The sequence below is a fragment of the Antedon mediterranea genome, chromosome 7, assembly GCF_964355755.1.
Source record: "Antedon mediterranea chromosome 7, ecAntMedi1.1, whole genome shotgun sequence".
Taxonomy (NCBI): Eukaryota; Metazoa; Echinodermata; class Crinoidea; order Comatulida; family Antedonidae; genus Antedon; species Antedon mediterranea.
Window position 1 is genome coordinate 8760390 of NC_092676.1, and position 23131 is coordinate 8783520.

Genomic DNA, 23131 nt, shown 5'->3' on the forward strand with positions numbered 1-23131 from the left:
CTTGGTTTTTAAATTGTCTGGCATGCTATTTGCATGCATCTGACATATGTAAGCATTGAGTAAAGTCATGTTGGGACCTGAAATACAATGCTTTATAAACTTCTATTAAGAAATATTGTTTCTTGGCAACCTTCTCCTCGGTATTTTGCTACGTTTAAGAGTTCATGCTCTATTTCTTCAGAACTTGTCATTATTGTACAGATAGATTTCATAATTTTCTTGTTTCAGCCTAGTCACCACTATTGTAGCTATTTTTTTAGATTTCATGATCTCAACAACCATGGCCTTATTTGATTTAATATTTTATGCTTGATATCTTTTATCAACCTTGCTATTCTAAGTATAATTTTGATCCATCTCAATAGTTACGCATAATAAAAAAAATGTACTGTAGTATACAAATATATATTGCAGAGAATAAAACGGTATAATTTACATACAGTATTTAAAAAGATCTGGTATAATAATTCTCTCATGATATATTGTAAATGTCTTTACTTAGCATTAAAACATTTTAAGATTATAGTTTATTTAAATATTGTGATATTCAAATTTAATAGTTTTACAATGACAAACATGTATTTGTTAATATAAAATATGGATTTTTTATATTTGAATTATAATTATTGTTCTGGAAACTAAAATTTACGTTAACCTATAGACTATTGAATAAAGCATTTAGCCATGTATACTTTTAACGTGTGCAGTGGTGTGCAGTGCAATCATTTTGTTTTAAATACATGACTAGACAATGAGATGCCATGAATATACCCCTAGTAATAGTATTGGATTTTATTTGAGATTTCATGCTCTATCTCAAAAGCAACCTTGTTCCTATTAAAGTAATATAGAGATTTTAGTTTTTACAATTTTTTTCTTTTTAGTCTTGATTGTCCATATTGTAGCTAGATTTAAGTTGTCATGCCCTATTTGGTCATGCCCTATTTGGTCATGCCCTATTTGGTCATGCCCTATTTGGTCATGCCCTAGTATTTGCTCTTCAGTCTTGGCCTGAGTAGTATTCTATGTCCAAATTGATTCGACGTACAACAAAAGTAGCTTGCTACTGTGTTACTATATAATGTCTTTTAATCATATTAGGTAATGTGTTATAGGATAGAAGTAGGTCAGATTTGATATAATACCATTATACGACGGTATTAGTTAGGTAGCCAATGAAATAACTCTCATTTTAAATGCCTTAATCCCATTGGGCGGCGTCCAGGGATTAACAATCGTCCTCGTACATGATAATTGCTTATCGGTAGTTAAATACTAGTTGTTTATGTTTTAGTCGTCACACTCTTTTCTTTTAGCAATAGTTAATACTGTAAGTAGCCAAACGTTTTTATTTAGTGGATAAACACAATTAAGGGACAGTTCAAAGGTGGTGGGTTTGATTTAGAAGTTAACGGAGCGTTTTTAATAGTTTTCAAATTAAGTTGTTTTTCTAATTGATAATATCAAAAAACAAGGTTTTAAAGATGTATTGTTCCCCCGAAAAAATAATTATAAATTGAAATTTTTGTTGTTGAATATGCCATTTTAATGTCACATAATAGTTATCTATTTTGAAAAAATAAAAATAAAAATATTCAAATTGGCTGCCAGCCAATGGATTTTTGGTTGAATTTAACCATTTATTTTGTCATTTTATAAGTGAAAACATTATTTCCTTTCTTTTTTTTCTACAGACGTGATTAGCTTGATTAAAACTCCAAAATAACCTATTCAAAGTCTAATTTATTTCATCTTCATTTTTCATGTTTTTGGGGGACAATACATCTTTAACATAATTCAATTCAAGGAAGAATTAATTGGTAGATAGCAACTACTATAGCAAGAACACATCAAGGAGACAACTTGTCTCCCTGATAGGTGTGGGTGTCCCCTAAATACATGTTGGATTTAGTGTTAAAACATATTATTTACCGTATTCCATTTCATGATAAAGTATCCCCTTGGTAGGGGTGTCCCTTTAATAGAGGTGTCCCAAATGTTCTACTGTACTCTAAAAATCGGTGTTGGTTTGTTTTTTTTAGGGAGAGGGTGGTGGGAAATTTCAATAAATTTCTATTGTTTATAGTGTCATAATTAGAAACTGTTCAATTACCCGTACACAACAATAGCACTACAATATATCAATGACAGTACTTTACTGAAGGTGAAAAGTTTACATAATCATCATCAACATCACCAAGTTGAGAGGAAAATATTAGTAGTATTGATATGTAATGGAAATGAGGATTTCTTTTTCAGCATTAGGGGCTTGAAAAAACAACTGGGCACAGATTTATCAAACTTTATAGCTAGCAAAATAAAGCATCTTAAAATTGTTGAGCAAGTTAATGATTTTTCTTAAAGGCATTTAAGCACAATAACCATATTTTGTGGATTTTTTCTTCAATCTTAAAGTCCTAAAGAAACTTGTGTGAAAATATAATTTTCATCAAAGGAATTGTTTATATTTCTTTTGGTTTATGTATTAAAAATGCACATTTGTCTATTTATCGTCGATCGTTATCGTCCTAGTGTATGGGCCTTATGCTGTAAATGTTCAATTAATTGATCAGTCCGATTTTATTAGTTAGACTCTTGCACAGTTGCTGTCTAATCGTTGTTGTATAATATCATTTCGAACCATATTAAAATCATATTCCTTAACATGTGGCTGTGCATGGAAGTCCGGTCTACAAAAACTCGGGCCCGGGATCATTGTTATTGGGCCTGAAAGTGTTGGTGAATTCATAATTATACTTAATATTATATTTATATATATATATATATATATATATATATATAAACAAATCAGGCACAGAACATTAATTCTAAACCGCCCGGTGATATACTGAAATTTAATTAATTAATTTTAAACGATAAAGATGAGGAAATCTGTGAGAATGAGAAAAAGTCGCCCCAACCGAGACTCGAACTCGGACCGCCTGCTTGATATGCAGATGTCCTAACCATTAGACCACTGGGGCTCTCATGGTATTGTTCGAACTCGATTGGATAGCGACTCTTTAACATTCTCTGCGTGGTACGGCGGAACAGCACTAGTCCTCAGTTGTACGCACGCGCACCAGAGATCAAATTGATACGCCCTCATCTTACAGTATTTTTATTCACGAGGCGGGATCTCAGAAGAGATACTTTTATATATATAAACAAATCAGGCACAGAACATTAATTCTAAACCGCCCGGTGATATACTGAAATTTAATTAATTAATTTGAAATGATAAAGATGAGGAAATCTGTGAGAATGAGAAAAAGAAACTCCAACCTCTCTAATCAAAAGATTGAACTCGAAAACGGACCGTTTTTTTGAATTGGGTATGTTGAAACATTTCAATATTCATTTAAAACAGTACATTAATTGTGGTATTGATCAGTGGCTATAGAAGTGTAAAAACCCTCGGTCAATATCATGTAAAATGCACTGTGGAAGGGTCATTATTAAGACTGCAAAATTGGGCTTATCAACAAATAAATACTTTCGTTGAAAATGTAAAATCAAGGCTGAAAAATTGGGCTTATCAACAACAAAATATTTTATTATTAGACGTGATAACATCAAGGATAATCAGAGCCACTGTTACTAGTTTTATTCTACATGCTAAAGTAAATAAAAATCCACTAGAAAACAAACAAGTCTGAATGTTATGCTTATTAGCCATGTTATGTTTGTTACTGTAGGCCTATGATTGTTTGCAATGTCCACATATTATTTCCGTGGGCATATCCATAGTGTATCACTCACAAAAAAAGACGTGTGAGGTTCTTTTTTTAAATTTTGAAGAATGATTTGTGTTACAGGTTGACACACAAGTCAAATGCTCAAGATATCGGCTAACGCCATGGGACCCTTGGCTTATCAATGAATAATAAATACAGTACTACTTTCGTTCAATTGAAATCGGAATCTGACCGTTTCATTAAATTTGGGTGATTAGGCCTAAACATATAATAATTTATTAAAAAGGTACAATAAAAACAAATGCATCAGAGGGGGACAGTGTAGACACAGAACTATGTGATCTAAACATAAGTCAGAATTGGACTGACGCCATTGATTTAATTGGGTATTTTTATTAATGTAATGATTCATTAAAAACTATAATACCGATAAGCGTTTGGTATTGATCAATGGTACAAAAAACCCTGAGAAATAATGGTATAACGCGATTTGGTGATAGCTTAGCAATAATACAACCCATATACTATTATTATAAATACCTATTACAAATCCATTCATATAACTTTTCATCGCGAACCGAAAATGTATAAATGTTATATCTACAGACAGTAATTATATATTCAAAAGCCATATTATTATTATTATCAATACCTAAATGCGATAGTAATAACCACATAAACATAAATTATTCCCAATACAAGTTTGTGCGTTTAATTCTAGAAAGAAACGACTGTGCTGACAGGCCAATGACATAAATCACAAGTAAAGTCCCAATTGTTTACTTGCGTTTTGATTGGCCGACCTATTATATTAAATTAATGAAGACTGTTCTTACAACTGTCCAGTCAAAAAGTTACGCGGCGTTTTTTGTAAGAAATATTTCTTGTATAAACTATCTTAAGCAAAAAGATTGATAAATGCCAGCCCTCATAATCTATGAGTTTATTTGACTATACATAGTTTTTTTACTGTGATTATGCAAATTGATCAACGTATGTGTAAAAGTAATCCACTACATGTTGTGCCCCTCACAACATACATATGTATGTTATATCAGGATCTGATCATACTTTTGATCAAGGGTAGGCTGGGGATGTACTGTAGGAAACTCTAACTTACTGTAATAATTGTGCTGATTGGTAGGAATGAGAAATGTAGGAATTGAATCCAAAAAGCAAAAAGTTCTCTATATTCACTCCATGACAGGATCTCATGTATGTACTGTACAAATTTAATTTCATTCTGCTAATTGCAGATTACATTATCATTATAATGTATAGCATGCCGGGTATAAGTTTTTTTGTTGCCTTGAGAGCACCCAATAGATTTGGTTGCCCTTTCAATTTCTTGGTTTTCGATACATATGGCAGCCGGAATGATCAAACATCTGATCAAGACCAGACTATCCTGCTGTATTCCACACTGATACCTGTTGTTTTTGACTGCACCAGAAGGAGAGTACTCACATAGTGACTTAGTCACTTTTCTACAATCCGCCAGACTGGTGCCAGTTTTCTTGTATTTGGTATTTTTAATTGTATTATATGTTTTATATGTCTTCTGGAAAATAAATGAATTGAATTGAATTGATACGAAACATTCTTTTTTTCATTATCCCTTTCATTGCTCATCAGGACCGGCCATTTTAATAATTTTAGTTTGTTCCTTGTAAATGTGTGGTCGGCCCAGGACCAAAGGCAACTAATTCTATGAGCCCAGTGTATGATTTATATATTTCTTTGAAAACGTTCTGTTGTTTATACAGAAAATGATAGAAAATAACTGTTTTGATTGAATCTTTGAATGATCCCTGAGAGGGATTTCTGTCGTCTTTACCGTTAACCTGAGCACTTCATCATAAATGTGATTTAACATTTCACCGCATTGATCTCTATTCATGTTGTTCATTGAAATGAATCGCTGATAATATTCATCATGACGTAATGTAAAGTTATAATAACATTCGGACTATTCTCATTGATTTATGTCCCTGTATTTATGTTGTTTTATTAAAATGTTATGAAAGGTTTGCATTTTTTTTATTTTGCTTGTTAAATTATTAACCTTTGAAAAATATAGGTTATTTAAATAATATTTGTATACTTTAGTCGCTATAATTAAAGCAAAACGTTAAATTGATGTATCAGTTAACTGCTTAGAAACACAGAGTTTTGAAAGGGGAAAAAGACAGAAAAGAGAAATTATATCCGGACCACACTTTCAGTAAACAATATTTCTAATAATGCATATCAATTTAATTTCTGGAAATATGATATATATTCAAAAGCGTCTCTTTTTACAGTTTGAAGTGAGAAGTTATTTGAAACGAAAATCATTTATTTTAAATTAACCAATGCAATAAAAATGAATTAGTTAATTTAATTGCAAGTACATTGAGGATTCTGAATTGTACATTTTTGAATACATTTCAATTCTTGTATATAATATACAAAAGAGGCTTAAGAAGAAAAAATGAAAAAATATCAATCTGTGCGCAATGCGGGCCTCTTATGCTATTAGAATCGACTTATTTTTCACATTTTTAACAATTTAAAGATGAAAAAAGTTATCGCATTAGGACCATATAGTATTTAATTTTTACATTTAGTTTGTGACCTTAAATTAGATCTAAAAATAGTAGAGAATGGTACTTTAAGGAGACTGCTAAATAAGCCACTAGCCTTAACGGCTATGTTTCTGTTTCTGCAAAACTGTCATAATAAAATAGATAAAAATAAATAAAAAATATGCATAGTTGAACTTAAGAACTTGGAAGTATGGAGTGAAGGGAAACCTCTTATTCTTTTGGTTAACCTTTGCATGTATTAAACTAATAATAATAACTTGTTTTTTTTTATATAGCAACATTACATTGATATAAGTTTGTTTGAAAACCATTTTATTGATGTATAGTATTAAGTAATGTTTAAACGTTATGCTTTTAAAGTCACATAATAAAAAATAAGTAATGCTCACAGTTTTAGTTCAACATTTATGCTTAAACAGCCCAGACACAATGTCTAGAATATTTTTTATACAATTCTTTTAAAATGTTATCAAATTGAATTATTTGAATGTGATTATTGTATGTTTATCTCGTTGTTATGGCAACTATGAAAGTTCTGCCGATTCTATTTAAGTTTAGTAGGTACAAGAGAAAACCATTGCCCTTTTAATAAGTCATTTCTTAAACGTTTAGATGTAATGGTTTCCTTTCAAATTTGTTTAAATCCCCCTAATCGTATCAACCGAAGAATAAATTACCAGAGTGCTATTTGAAAATATTTGCATTTGTTTGATTCAGAAAGTAGTAACATAACCTTTTTTTAATTTTCAACCTTCACAGCAAATAACTGTTTAGAACAATTAGTTTTGAACAATTGAATGTCAAAATTTGTATATTGTTATGTTAAATTTATGAAAAATTCCACCTTGGCCCTAAAAACAATCTTTATCGTGAAATACTAAATGTTAATTATAATGAATGGACAACAAATATATGTAAATCTTATGGTAAATTTGTAATTAAATTTAATTGTACGTTGTAAATCAACTTTTTTATGCTGTAAGGTTAATAAGGTTAAATAGTAAAGAACATGTACAGTACGTGCAGTTTACAAACTGTGAATTATCGATTTTTAGTGGTTATTTTAAATACGATTATTCATTCAACAAAAACGATTGTAACAAATTATTTGTTTAGCTCGACAATAAAGAAGAAATTAAGGAGTGTTTAGTTATTCAAGAGACACTCCATAGGATCTTTTTATTCAATATTATTTACGTATTTGCCAATTTGTCCCAATGTTGATGGCTGTCAATTCTACTACCAAGCTCTTCGTAATAATTATACAGATTTAAAGAGGAAGGAATGAGTGACTTTAAAATGTGCATGCCCGATGCAAAATTGTTGTTGCGATTTTGCAAGCACTGTTTATTTAATATAATGTGTTGCAATATAATGTTTGGTACATTATATCAATAGTGACACTAATTATGCAAAATTATACTTTATCAGCCTTGTGTTTGATACTGCAATTCTTATTCTATTCAAGTGCACAGTTGACTGTAGAAAATTCTTAATGTTTACCGAAAAGAACAGATATATAGATTGATTTTGACCATGTAATCAATAAAAAAAAAAAATTACTTGATTGATTTATAAATTTATCGAAGATAGAATTGAATGGGATTCTTATTGCATTGATGTACAGGTGGCAGGCCTATAATTTAATATTCTGATGGGATTCTTATTGCATTGATGTACAGGTGGCAGGCCTATAATTTAATATTCTGATGGGATTCTTATTGCATTGATGTACAGGTGGCAGGCCGATAATTTAATATTCTGATGGTATTCTTATTGCATTGATGTACAGGTGGCATGAGGCCTATAATTTAATATTCTGATGGGATTCTTATTGCATTGATGTACAGGTGGCATGAGGCCTATAATTTAATATTCTGATGGGATTCTTATTGCATTGATGTACAGGTGGCATGCCTATAATTTAATATTCTGATGGAATTCTTATTGCATTGATGTACAGGTGGCAGGCCTATAATTTAATATTCTAATTAATCTATGCTACTATTTTTGTTATTGATTCCACTTATTGACATGTACATGAAATCATGGAAAGGACCAAATATGGTAGTGATATGACATCATATGGGCACATTGTTTTGTCAGTTTGATAGTGTAGATTAAGACTTTAGTAGTCTTAATTGTGTCATCTGAATACAAAATCAGACATACAGTAAAGTAGGAATTTTCAAAAAACAGATTTTCACTAAATACATAAATGAAACTATATAATTCAAGATTTAAAATACTGAAAAAAAATACTGATACATGTCTACTGCCAAAAATATCACAGTCTAAGTTTTATTTGTTACAATCACTGTTGGTAAATGCTGGTAAATTTTAGTAACAGGAAATGACAAGTACCACAAAACACTAGTAAACTAGTTGATGTTTATGCCTTCTAATTCTTTTATTTCAATGAAGCCTCTCACCTATTGTTCTATATTATGCATTATATTTAAAACAACCTATTGGAACTCTTCTAATTTAAGCATAAAACATGGTAGATCTATGAAAATCATACACAAATTTACACATTTTTTTTAACCAACAGATGACAGTTGTTAAAATTCATACATTTATTTGTCTCAAAATAAGAAAAGACATAATCAATGTAAATAAGTACTGTAGCTATTGTTTTCTGTAATTTTTCAGCCATTTATTGTTTTTGGCTGTTGAAACAAATTTCTGATTCTGCTTAAGATGCATCCGCAATTCGTCAGTAATTCCACCTTAATAAATAGAGGAATCTTTAAACATGAATTGTCTAAAGTGTCATTATGTCATAGTGATCGTAATTTGTCATCTTTTTATATTTGTAAGACGTTCACTAGACAACCACTGTTAACCTCTGGGTACAGAACAACAATGGCATACAAAATCGACCATAAAATTACATACCTAAAAACAGTAATTACCCTTAAAAGGAAGAAGAAGCAAAAATTTAAATTGAAAATGACAATAACTTATTTATTGCAGATTCGTTAATGATTCTAAATATATAGATCAATGAATTCAAAAACATTTTTTTCTGATGATGCAGATGTAAGTTTGAAGACAATAAAAAACATTAATATTTTATCTATTCTATTGTGATTTTATCTCATTCTTCTTTCATGAAGCTGTTGGATGTTGTACTTATAATTCTAAATGTAATCTTTTGTTCCTTTTGCCATAATGCTACAAAAATGGATTAATTTCTCTTGTCAGTTTACTTTTTAATAATTAATTTAATATTCTATCTATTCTATTGTGATTTTATCTCATTCTCCTTTCATGTTAGAACCTGTTGAATGTTGTACTCATAATTCTAAATGTAATCTTTTGTCTGTTCAGTTTTCCATTAATACTACAAAAATGGATTAATTTCTCATATCGGTTTACTTTTTAATAAGTAATTTAATATTCTATCTATTCTATTGTGATTTTATCTCATTCTTCTTTCATGTTAGAAGCTGTTGGATGTTGTACTCATAATTCTAAATGTAATCTTTTGTTCCTTTTGCCAACATGCTACAAAAATGGATTAATTTCTCATATCAGTTTAATTTTTAATAATTGTGTTGAAAAAGATAATTCCATTGTCCCTTTTGCCAACATGCTACAAAAATGGATTAATTTCTCATATCAGTTTAATTTTTAATAATTGTGTTGAAAAAGATAATTCCATTGTCCCCTTGTCTGATAGCTATCAATGTTTTTGTAGAATCTGCGATATTTTTTTTGTAATAAAAAAAAACAATTTGTATTGACATTTTAAAAAGAGGTTTCCCTCTGTTGAATGTGACTTTAAATAAATAAATATAAAATCCCTTTTTCATAAATTTAAAGTTGAAAAAAGTTGAAAAAAAAACCCCGTTCTGTAGCACTGTTGTGGCGAGTCTGTTGCATTCTTAATCTTAGTGAATAGTATGATGATGTGCCAATATACTGCTCTTACTGTACAGATACAGATGTATTGTGTCAATGACTGTGCCAATATACTGCTCTTACTGTACAGATACAGATGTATTGTGTCAATGACTGTGCCAATATACTGCTCTTACTGTACAGATACAGATGTATTGTGTCAATGACTGTGCCAATATACTGCTCTTACTGTACAGATACAGATGTATTGTGTCAATGACTGTGCCAATATACTGCTCTTACTGTACAGATACAGATGTATTGTGTCAATGACTGTGCCAATATACTGCACTTGCTGTACAGATACAGATGTATTATGTCAATGACTGTGCCAATATACTGCACTTGCTGTACAGATACAGATGTATTGTGTCAATGACTGTGCCCATATACTGCTCTTACTGTACAGATACAGATGTATTGTGTCAATGACTGTGCCAATATACTGCTCTTACTGTACAGATACAGATGTATTGTGTCAATGACTGTGCCCATATACTGCTCTTACTGTACAGATACAGATGTATTGTGTCAATGACTGTGCCAATATACTGCTCTTACTGTACAGATACAGATGTATTGTGTCAATGACTGTGCCAATATACTGCTCTTACTGTACAGATACAGATGTATTGTGTCAATGACTGTGCCAATATACTGCACTTGCTGTACAGATACAGATGTATTGTGTCAATGACTGTGCCAATATACTGCTCTTACTGTACAGATACAGATGTATTGTGTCAATGACTGTGCCAATATACTGCTCTTACTGTACAGATACAGATGTATTGTGTCAATGACTGTGCCAATATACTGCTCTTACTGTACAGATACAGATGTATTGTGTCAATGACTGTGCCAATATACTGCTCTTACTGTACAGATACAGATGTATTGTGTCAATGACTGTGCCCATATACTGCTCTTACTGTACAGATACAGATGTATTGTGTCAATGACTGTGCCCATATACTGCTCTTACTGTACAGATACAGATGTATTGTGTCAATGACTGTGCCAATATACTGCTCTTACTGTACAGATACAGATGTATTGTGTCAATGACTGTGCCAATATACTGCTCTTACTGTACAGATACAGATGTATTGTGTCAATGACTGTGCCAATATACTGCTCTTACTGTACAGATACAGATGTATTGTGTCAATGACTGTGCCCATATACTGCTCTTACTGTACAGATACAGATGTATTGTGTCAATGACTGTGCCAATATACTGCTCTTACTGTACAGATACAGATGTATTGTGTCAATGACTGTGCCAATATACTGCTCTTACTGTACAGATACAGATGTATTGTGTCAATGACTGTGCCAATATACTGCTCTTACTGTACAGATACAGATGTATTGTGTCAATGACTGTGCCAATATACTGCTCTTACTGTACAGATACAGATGTATTGTGTCAATGACTGTGCCAATATACTGCTCTTACTGTACAGATACAGATGTATTGTGTCAATGACTGTGCCCATATACTGCTCTTACTGTACAGATACAGATGTATTGTGTCAATGACTGTGCCCATATACTGCTCTTACTGTACAGATACAGATGTATTGTGTCAATGACTGTGCCAATATACTGCTCTTACTGTACAGATACAGATGTATTGTGTCAAGTCAATGACTGTGCCAATATACTGCTCTTACTGTACAGATACAGATGTATTGTGTCAATGACTGTGCCAATATACTGCTCTTACTGTACAGACACAGATGTATTGTGTCAATGACTGTGCCAATATACTGCTCTTACTGTACAGATACAGATGTATTGTGTCAATGACTGTGCCAATATACTGCTCTTACTGTACAGATACAGATGTATTGTGTCAATGACTGTGCCAATATACTGCTCTTACTGTACAGATACAGATGTATTGTGTCAATGACTGTGCCCATATACTGCTCTTACTGTACAGATACAGATGTATTGTGTCAATGACTGTGCCAATATACTGCTCTTACTGTACAGATACAGATGTATTGTGTCAATGACTGTGCCCATATACTGCTCTTACTGTACAGATACAGATGTATTGTGTCAATGACTGTGCCAATATACTGCTCTTACTGTACAGATACAGATGTATTGTGTCAATGACTGTGCCAATATACTGCTCTTACTGTACAGATACAGATGTATTGTGTCAATGACTGTGCCAATATACTGCTCTTACTGTACAGATACAGATGTATTGTGTCAATGACTGTGCCAATATACTGCTCTTACTGTACAGATACAGATGTATTGTGTCAATGACTGTGCCCATATACTGCTCTTACTGTACAGATACAGATGTATTGTGTCAATGACTGTGCCCATATACTGCTCTTACTGTACAGATACAGATGTATTGTGTCAATGACTGTGCCAATATACTGCTCTTACTGTACAGATACAGATGTATTGTGTCAATGACTGTGCCAATATACTGCTCTTACTGTACAGATACAGATGTATTGTGTCAATGACTGTGCCAATATACTGCTCTTACTATACAGATACAGATGTATTGTGTCAATGACTGTGCCAATATACTGCTCTTACTGTACAGATACAGATGTATTGTGTCAATGACTGTGCCAATATACTGCTCTTACTGTACAGATACAGATGTATTGTGTCAATGACTGTGCCCATATACTGCTCTTACTGTACAGATACAGATGTATTGTGTCAATGACTGTGCCCATATACTGCTCTTACTGTACAGATACAGATGTATTGTGTCAATGACTGTGCCCATATACTGCTCTTACTGTACAGATACAGATGTATTGTGTCAATGACTGTGCCAATATACTGCTCTTACTGTACAGATACAGATGTATTGTGTCAATGACTCACTGTATAGAAATTACAATGTTGACATACATTCATACTTTAATAATACATGTTTCATCTGTTTACATTCATCACATTAAATTTTTCTTGGAATCATCATTTTCTATTTTTATCTTCTTATTTACTAACTTCTTCATTACCTAATAATAAACAACCTTTTGTGTGATGCATGACCAAATAAACTATGTCATAATATAATTAATTTGCATACTATGATAGAAAGCTAATCAAGAAAAATTGTTTATTATGATGAATGTTAATTCATGGCTGTATATACCTCATGAATATTCATGAATCAAGGATAGGCAACTATCAATTTCACCACCTGTTTCAAGCAATTTGTTATTCTGGAGTGTTAAGTGTGTATAATGTGATGTTTGTCCCAGGTTCAATTATCTTTGATTCATTTGCTTATTTTTATTGCGTAAAGGAGATATTGAATAAGTTCGATTCAGGTGTTTTCATTGATCTAGGCCAGCCTTTTGCTGGCCTTTTCCTTTGAGGTGAGGTGAGTGCGACCACTCACCTAACACACTCCTAAACTGCCCTTGAGGAGTGTGATTTACAACACAACTTAAATTTGGTAAACTTCTACACACCAAAATACCCCTGAATGTATTGAGAGTGCAATTTGTAGCACACCTACAATTTTACAAAAAGACAAGGCCTGCAACTGGCAATGTAAATGGTTATCACACAGCATAGTTGGCACATGAAAAACCGAGATTGCTGACTATGATAAAACAATGAAAAATCATACTTTATTCATTTTTCATTACATATTTTATGTATTTTTTAAGCACATGGCCAATGATTACCAATTATAGTTTATGGTAATATCAAACATTTAGCAGAATAGGATGTGACTACATGGACTGCACTCTTTTATCTCTCCTGGTAAATGTTTTTTGTATGCATTTTTAAATTAAACCTTTACATATTTATAAATTATATTTAATTCTAAGATAAGCAGACATAATGCAAAAGCTTTTGTGAAAACCAATGTCTTCATTTACCTACCTATTCCATGAAATACAAGTACTGTACTGTAAAAGAAGATGGAAAACTTTGGATTTGAAATGCAAAGTACAAGGCAATTATTAAGAGACAAAATTGTTTTTTTTAATTTTGTATTTACCATTAAATCCACCTCCAACCAACTTTGTTGCAACCGTTTAGAAAAAAAACAGTACTCCAGTGATTACGTGATTTTCTAATAAACCGATATTCATGACATCATGAATTCTCTGACGATTCCAGTAAGATATAATACTGTCTTGATCTATTCACATTTCTGGAACACACAGATCACCAGCTCCATCAACACTATTCTCAGCAATTTCTTCTTCTGAGAAAAACATTTTTAAGAGTATGTTTGACAAGATATTTAAAAAAAGAAACATTTCTGAACATTAATGACCCACTATATTGTTTTTTTAATCAGTTTTTGAAAGTAAACAAATTACCCATCTATAGACCAACTCCCCCCCCCCCCCCAAAAAAAAAAAAAATTTTTAAGAAACCTTTTCTTAGAATTAAAAAATCATCCTTTTCCTCAACAAAATCTCTGCTTAGAATATGTATAGAATAAATACTGTATGTGAAAGAATTAAATATCTTCTTGTTTTATCTTACATTTTGTTTTAATCCTGTAGTCTTGCAAACTAGGATTGGGTAAATACATTTTTTCAAAACAAAAGTAGTTTGCTTTGAATACGTATTATTAACCCTTGGCATTTCATATGGTTATTTTAATGTCAATAGTTGTTGGAAAAAACTTTTAGGACCATGTGTTGAATTTTTCAGTGCACTTTCAATTTAATCAAAAATTGTCTTGATTGTTGTAATTTTGTATACCCATTTTTATTCATTTTTTAATTTCTGATTTTATTAATTGATTGATAAAAAAACATTTCGATTTTGCAGTATACAAAAAAACCTGAATTGTCTGAAAATTTACAAATGGTAAAAATTATATAATAAAGGTGAAAAAGATCGTTAAAAAGAAAAATAAAATACCACAGAAACGTACAAGATATAAATATAAAAGTGGTCACCTAAAATAGAGAACTCTAATATTTAAATTACGAAATATTTCTGTGCAGAACTTAAATTGCGACAACTTATTGCTGGAGCTTTATTTAAAAAAAAAAAAGAAAGAAAAAACGATGTGTTTTTGGTGTCAGAGCATATCACACATTCTGACTTAACAGCTTCTGTACCTGTATCACAGAAGTTCAATTATCTATATATAAATTTACGTAAGGGCAAAATTCGGTAAATCGCGCCTTACTTCTAGAATTTTTACTCGATGGTATATAAAGTTGGTTCGTACTTTCGGTACTGATTTTAACCACCTGATGTAACCCTGTTTACTAATTAAATTAAGTTAGATAATTAGTTATTGACGATTAAAACGAATTTAGGTTCAACGATTTGCCCCAAATAGGGGTGTTTTCCGATCGTGGTATACACTGTCTAATGGATGTCCATCTTGAAAAATACCCGCCACAAAAATGCGAGGAGGCTTCGCATTTTCCTATCTCCTCCTACGATAATTGTTTTTAATAGCTGAAAACCGGTTGAACAGTTCGAGTACAGCATCATAATGTTGAAGACAGGCCGATTTTCTTTAAAAAATACTATTTTGATACATTTAATATACGTTTTTACAAATGTATTGATTTGTGATGAATGGAACATTCCAAATTATTTGGTTTAACCATACAGGTATAAATTTAGATTTATGGGCCCCCTTGGAGAATAAACATAAATAGTATTGCAATGCTGTACAATACTGTTAAGGTATTAACCACTTTTGATCGCAATTTGAATCGCAAATTTCTTACTGTGAGTGTTGGTACTGTTAGATGTAATATAAAAATATATACAAATAAACTTTATTACTGTGAGTGTGGGTAGGCCCTACTGTTAGATTATAAACATATAATATACAAATAAACATTCCAAATTATTTGGTTTAACCATAGAGGTATAGATTTAGATTTATGGGCCCCTTGGAAAATAAACATAAATAGTATTGCAATGCTGTACAATACTGTTAAGGTATTAACCACTTTTGATCGCAATTTGAATCGCAAATTTCTTACTGTGAGTGTTGGTACTGTTAGATGTAATATAAAAATATATACAAATAAACTTTATTACTGTGAGTGTGGGTAGGCCCTACTGTTAGATTATAAACATATAATATACAAATAAATAAACGTTATTACTGACAGTTGCTTCTCAACGTTTGTATTAATTAATAATTTAAAAATATATAAACGTCGTAGTGGTGTATCGTTACATGTACTTTACTATTTCAATCGACTATGACAGTGAGAGTTTTAACAAAGTACCGTATTAAATCGTAAATGTTTTACTGTATTTAGTGGTATATTATTTATAGGCCTATAAAACATTAAAAACAATATTTCGTTACTGAGTGGATAAGAATATATTTTAAAATGTTTCCTCTTTGTACCTATCTTCTTCCCCCATCCCTCAACCCTTAATGTTACATACAAAACACAAATTGGGTTTGTTTAAATGAGTCCAAATAAAAAATTTTGACTCATTTTGTTTCTCTCTCGGAAGTAATTCTCAGGGTGCTAATTTTGGTTGATTACATAAATCATTGTGTATATTTATTCGTTTCTGTAAACGACAATGTATTATAGTCCTGCGGTACGTACATTTGAAATCTCCATTTTTTTCTCGCTGGAAATACTGTGTATTCGAGAACCATCTGTGGGCACGACTTAGATGGTACGCGAGCGAAGCGAGCGTGCCATCTAGTTTATATAATTTTAAATAGTGCTTGTTTCTCTGTTTTTAGTAGGCCTTTGTGTTCCTTTGTTTATCAGTGACTTGAATTAAGTAAATTATACTTGAATATTTTAATTTAAAAAAACATAGCTTCTATTCCGTGAGATGGAAAAAAGGTGAACGTAGTTTTCCATACTACTATTAGCATTTTACTCTGAATGGTTCACCATTTTAATTCATGAGAACGATGCAAATTGTTTCCTAAAATGATAAAATATAGCCTTTAACAGTGTTTTAATTGAACATTTTATGACCGCTATAAAATATTTTAGGATGATAGTTTTCAGAACCTCGCCTTTTGTATTCGTTTTTAATTCCAAGAATAGCTATGGGCCACGACGATAAATGTCTATTTGTTAGTAGACGTCAACGCACCTATTGTTTTTTCTTTCTCAATATATATAACTAGTAATGAAAAATGAAACGTTATGAATATGCTTTAATCTTTTAAATAATAAAACGTTACAGGCTTTTCACAATGACCACAGAGAAACAGTATGGCTTATTTTTGGAAGTCAACCACTTTATGTGGAAAGGAAAGTGTAACGCACCATATTTTTATATGGTGTCTTGTTTTTTTGTATTTTTATCCATCATGTAGACTTGTTTTTGTTTTGTGTAATATTTATTTTTCTGGAAACTAAAAGAATATGAATATAGCAGAAAAGGTCAGCTATTGACATGGAATAACAGTAGTATACCCTAGGTAATTTTATTCATAGCATTTGTAATTATTGTGAAAATATCTGTAATCAAACATAATTATATCATTCAGTATTATTATATTTTTATTGCATAGTAAAAGTTCTTTATAGTGGTTCTGTTGCACATTTTTTTATTAAACTCTTTTTGCTGTGCATTAAAAAACAAACTGTAGTGTGCATCTGTATTGCTATTTCTACTCTGCGGTCAAATCTGAGTGCTGCGTTTTTAAATGGCCTATTGTAGCTTCCCAGCTAGCATTTTACATTTATTAAAGATAGACGTAGCGGAGTAATTTATACAAGTTTACTTTTAATAGGCAGTGTTTCAAATCATAAAATACTTTTCCCAATCAAACATTCATTATTATTTGTATCATATATTTTTTTTGTTCACCAGGAGTATAATAAAACAAAGTTCTTTTTCACTTTTTTTCTTTGCTCGAATACCACATAGGAATAATAAAGAATAATAAAGAGTTTGTCATTTTTCATGTAATTGGTGGTTTCTCGTGTAGTTCCTTTCTCACCTTAATTGAGTATTGATTATAAATCGAGTGTAATGAAACTGAATCACCATGCGAATACACAATAATAAAAAAATTGTTTTATTTGAAATTGCAAATATTGTCAAATTTATGAATATAACGATTAGGGGTTAGTATTATTGTTGTCATGGGAATGAAGTTGCTGTTGTTATTCTTTAAATAAATTACTTTTTTTTATTAAGAAGATTGCAAATGAAAACAAAGTTAAAAATGAGTAAAATATATTTTATTGATTATTATATTTATATGAATTTTAATTTGTTAATGTATAAAAATTATTGCTGTAACAAAAATGTCTACACTATTAACAGTTTAAAAGATTTAAAATTTAGTTTCTTAAACCAATCAATGTGTGGATTTTATTCCCTCATGAAACAGAAAGCTAATTTATTTTCAGTATGGTTTTTAATTGAATGATATGGATTTTCTAAAATCATATTATGTTTTGCCGTCCTTTGGGGTCTCTTCAATTTCATACAGCTCTGTAGCAGAGTTAAGTTTACAATTCAAAGTGTTGGGTTCATTAAACATGTCTTCTACTAAGAAATGTATTTGTGCGTCTATTAATACCGGACGCTATTTGCTGCGATCCCCTGTTGATAATACCCGACTCTTTCTTAATCCTACAAGGAGGAACAGTCCTTCCATGTGGCTGTCCCCCATATGTGAAACATGTTTCCAAAGTATATTTGTGAGGTGTCATTAAGTTTAAAAAAACTCCTAAAATCAATTAAAAAAAATATTGCTTAAACATTAATATTTAGTTTTAGTTGTCTGTAATGCGCCTTGAAATTTTTTTGATAAGGTACTGCAATACAGATGATTTATGTATAATGTATATTCATATATATGTTTTCGCAGAGGAGTACTATTGCTGTGATTTTCATTTCGATCGCATATCTACTGAGCTGTTTGATTTCCATGAGTGCTTATCAATATGTTTTCATGATAATTGAATTGCATAATTTTGCAGAAAGTACAGACTATATATTCAAAGTTCAAAGTACCAAAAAAAAAAAATGAAGGAGTTAAAATTTCATGCAGTGGAAAAAACCTTTATTTGGAGATGTTAATGGCAATATACAACCCAATATTTTCTTTTAAAGTTTTTTTTTTTCAATTTAAAATTAATTAATTAAAATTGTTTGAATGTTTTCAGTTTCTGTTTTCTATATATATATATATTTTTTCAAGAAATGGGAAGTCAATACAGATTACAAAGTCCATTTATTATGCAATAGCTTAGTCTTAAATAAATATAAAGAAAAAGAACTATCTTTAAACATAATCTATCTATCTGTTATAATTTCGTATCCCAGCCGGATAGAACGCGTACAGTACTCTTAATGGTCTGTCTGTGCATTCACCGTCCTACCACCTCTAATGACAACATTCCTCTTGTTCTTACTTGGTTTAGCCGTTCTCAATTAAGAACGGCTTTACCACGTTGAAACACCGGTTCTATATACGGCTTTACCACGTTGAAACACCGGTTCTATATACGGCTTTACCACGTTGAAACACCGGTTCTCGTCAGATCACCGAAGTTAAGCAACGTTGGGCCTGGTTAGAGCGTGGATGGGAGACCATCTGGGAATAGCGGGTGCTGTATACGGAGCTGGGGTCCCGTTAGGCATTTGAAATCAGCACTGCTGACTCTTATGGCAGCCCCTGCATCTAGTATCTGCTTCAGACCTCTGGTCCAGGTAGGCACTGGACGAGAGAAGCCCTGATCAATGTCAGGAGCAATCAAGGTGCTTTAAACAGTCCTTGCTTCGTTTGTATCAAACCTGTTAGTGGCGGTAATTATTGCTGTTGGTTTCGATTGAATAAAATAAAATCAGGCTGTCATTGTCTGAAGTTGACATATGCATTGAGCAAGCAACTTTATGTACATCATTTATTTATTTTTCACCGTATAAAATTACTAAATGTACTAAAAAATGAAATTTTTCGTTTACAGGTTGAGGCACTTGCCTGTTGAGTATTTTGATCTTCCAGTGCAATCAGTTCTGTGCGAAGTATTCGGTTTACAGCCACCATCAGACATAGCGGATGATTGTGAAATGTTACCCACTACTGATTGGCCACTAGCGTCACTGACACGTTTACTGGAGGTCATCGCAGAAAAAGAACAAGTCGCTAAAGTTGTGGTAGGCTAAATTATGCAAATAGTTTTAATTATTATTCTAATGCTCGGTCTACACTATCAAAGATGGTAAAACATGTGATGTGCCCATATATGGGCACATATATCACTACCATATTTGGGCATCACTACCAATTACTACTACCAGGCACATCACATTTTTTTGTCAAACTAGTTGGATAGTGTAGTCATCTATACAACCGAGTCTAATAATAATAATAATAATAATAATAAACATTTGAATTTAAAAAAATGAAAAGAATTATCAAAAGCGCATTATATCCTGAAATTGTCCAAATAAATGAGTTCTATATTATTTGAGTGGGCGAATACATTACCAGATTATACAATTTGATAAAATAATACTTTATTCTAACAAAATGTGTCACTATATCTGTATAGAGTTTAAACAGAATCACAAATCATTTCCTCTCAAGTTTTTATTGTTTACATTCAATTTTCCAACAGAAAAGGCTAAACAATTTATTGTAGCTAAAAATTGACTAAAAGCATTTTCAAAAAGCTTAATCAAAGCCATGTCAATATTGTAATTTTGAGGAGATGAAATATCTGTAACTATTTGTTATTTTTTTTCACTCACAGAGAAATGGACCAGTGCCTTTAGTATGTTTATATCAAGGTTTTGTTGCAACCTCTCCACAAGCCAAAAATCAAGCATTACCATGCAATTATGTGTTCCTACCTCTTATTGATGAAAACCTTGCAGAACATGCAGAAACAGACAGGTATTGTTTTATTTTTGAGCTAAAAGTAATGAGTGAGTGGCCGAGCGGTTAAGACAGTGGAAGCGTAATCCTTGTGGTAAGGGTTAGAGGCTCACATACATCTTGGTTCTAGTCTTCTTGGGCTATAAACCGTAGGTTCTGTGTACATAAAATGCTCGCATGCACTAGAAGAGTAGGGGGTTACCCTGGTGTATTAGCTAACATAGCCACTGTCATGGACAGACGATATAGCGATGTACTTGGCAGCACCAACATGACGTGACCCTTGGGGAGAAGCATGTACAGTAGTTAAAAAGTCCATAGTGCATTGAGACGACATTGTTTGTGCAATGTGGTATATAAATACAGTAACATTAAAGCTATTTACACAGAGCCTGAATTTGGTACGGTGTCGGGAAAGAAAGCCAGACTACGCATACGTACATACACTTTCATTTTCTATTCTTTATGGCCTAAACCATTTTTCATGATTTCAGCCCACTTGACCGGAATACATAACAGTGTGAAAGGAGCTTTAGAAAGCTTGTTCCTTACTATAGCTTCACTGATCCTATGTTCCCCGATAGACCTTTGTCTGTAACTTGTAAGCTTCTTTCCTATCGTTGGACAAAGAGTATAATGTTGTATGTACAGATACAGCACATAGAACATTGCGAAAGAAAGATAAATCCGATGCATATCTATTGTTGGTGTTCAAATCTTGGTTGGGATGATTTTTCATTCATGGGTTTTTTTACGTTTAATTTTTATGTTCACATACTATACATTTTTGCATTATCTGAAAGACTCTCTTTAAAACATGACTAAAAAACAGATCTGAATTTGCTATGTTATTCGAATAGGATAATTTATCTTTCAACAAGTTCTACTAAAGCACTATGTTACACATTTTATGTTAAAAACACATTGCAATGAGATCAATATCTTTACATTATATATTTTTTTAATAAATTACATCTGTTCCATTTTATAAATTTTATATAGGTTAACCTATAATACATTATAATAGCGAAAGTCAATTGTTTTCCCAGCTCATACTTTATTATTCTCAAACAAACTTTTCAATTTTATCTAATGCATTGTATTATGTTGTGTTCCAGGTTAATGCTTTAGAGGGTTTTAGATAACAGGTTAATACGTGGAGTATAGTACGTATATCTAAATGTGTAATCTCTTCTTTCAGGTTAATCTGCCACATAAAAACATTAAATTGATATACTTTTATTATTTCTGATGATGACATTTAAGCTAAATCTAACATACAGTGTATAATATCATCATCTGCCATCTCTGTAGAGTATGCTATTAGTGTATTTGAGGCAGTGGTGACATATGAACTCATCATCATTATCATTAGGTACTGAGTCCTGATAGATCTTCTAATAAAGTTCCTTTTAATGTACTATATCTAGATAAAGTGCTTGACAACCCCCCTAATTCGATGCTTTATACAGTGCATTTTTAAAATATACCTTTTTCCAAGCAAAAAAGCCGAAAACATAGTTTCACCTTTTCACAAACTTGCTCTGAGAAGCCTGTTAAAGCTGTGCTCTATAGTAACTATTTGACATAACAATACTAAGGTAAAAGATATGTATCATATCTCCTGTAAATTCACACAATTTAGTACTGCTTTTAATTTTTTTTAAAAGAGTATATATTTGTGTATATTGACATTATTAATGTATATTTTGTATTTATTTATTGGAAATTTGACACCATAACGATACATACATCAATATTCATAGAGAAAAAAAAGGTACATAGACAATGGTGACACCCTGTTTCTTTAACTTATTATAAAGGGTAATGAGTTGTAGATATGAATTAATGTGAAATTTAGACCGTAAGTATGTTATGATGTCATCATATGGCCATCTGAATTTTTAAAATAGTTCTTTCGACACAGTTCGTCACATTCAATGAAGCGCATATCGCGTAAACATTTCTTCCAATTTTCAATAATGTTATTACTCAAAACATTCTCCTTCAGACATACTGTATGAACTTTATTTTTAATTTGAAAAGGTCATCATATTTAAATAATTAAATAAACGTGAGTGGTGAAAATAAAAACTAACCCG

The 23131-nt window shown here is 31.5% G+C and overlaps 1 protein-coding gene and 1 pseudogene across 1 annotated transcript in view; both read left to right on the forward strand.

The window, feature by feature from the left end:
• The window catches only part of LOC140054176 (uncharacterized), a 106908-nt gene that overhangs the window by 69809 nt on the left and 13968 nt on the right, over positions 1–23131 (forward strand). The window contains exons 34-35 of the mRNA XM_072099068.1: positions 20116–20305; positions 20905–21047. Of these exons, the coding sequence (XP_071955169.1) occupies positions 20116–20305; positions 20905–21047 (333 nt within the window). The remainder of the gene's footprint in view (positions 1–20115; positions 20306–20904; positions 21048–23131) is intronic.
• Positions 19650–19767, forward strand: LOC140055791 (5S ribosomal RNA; annotated as a pseudogene).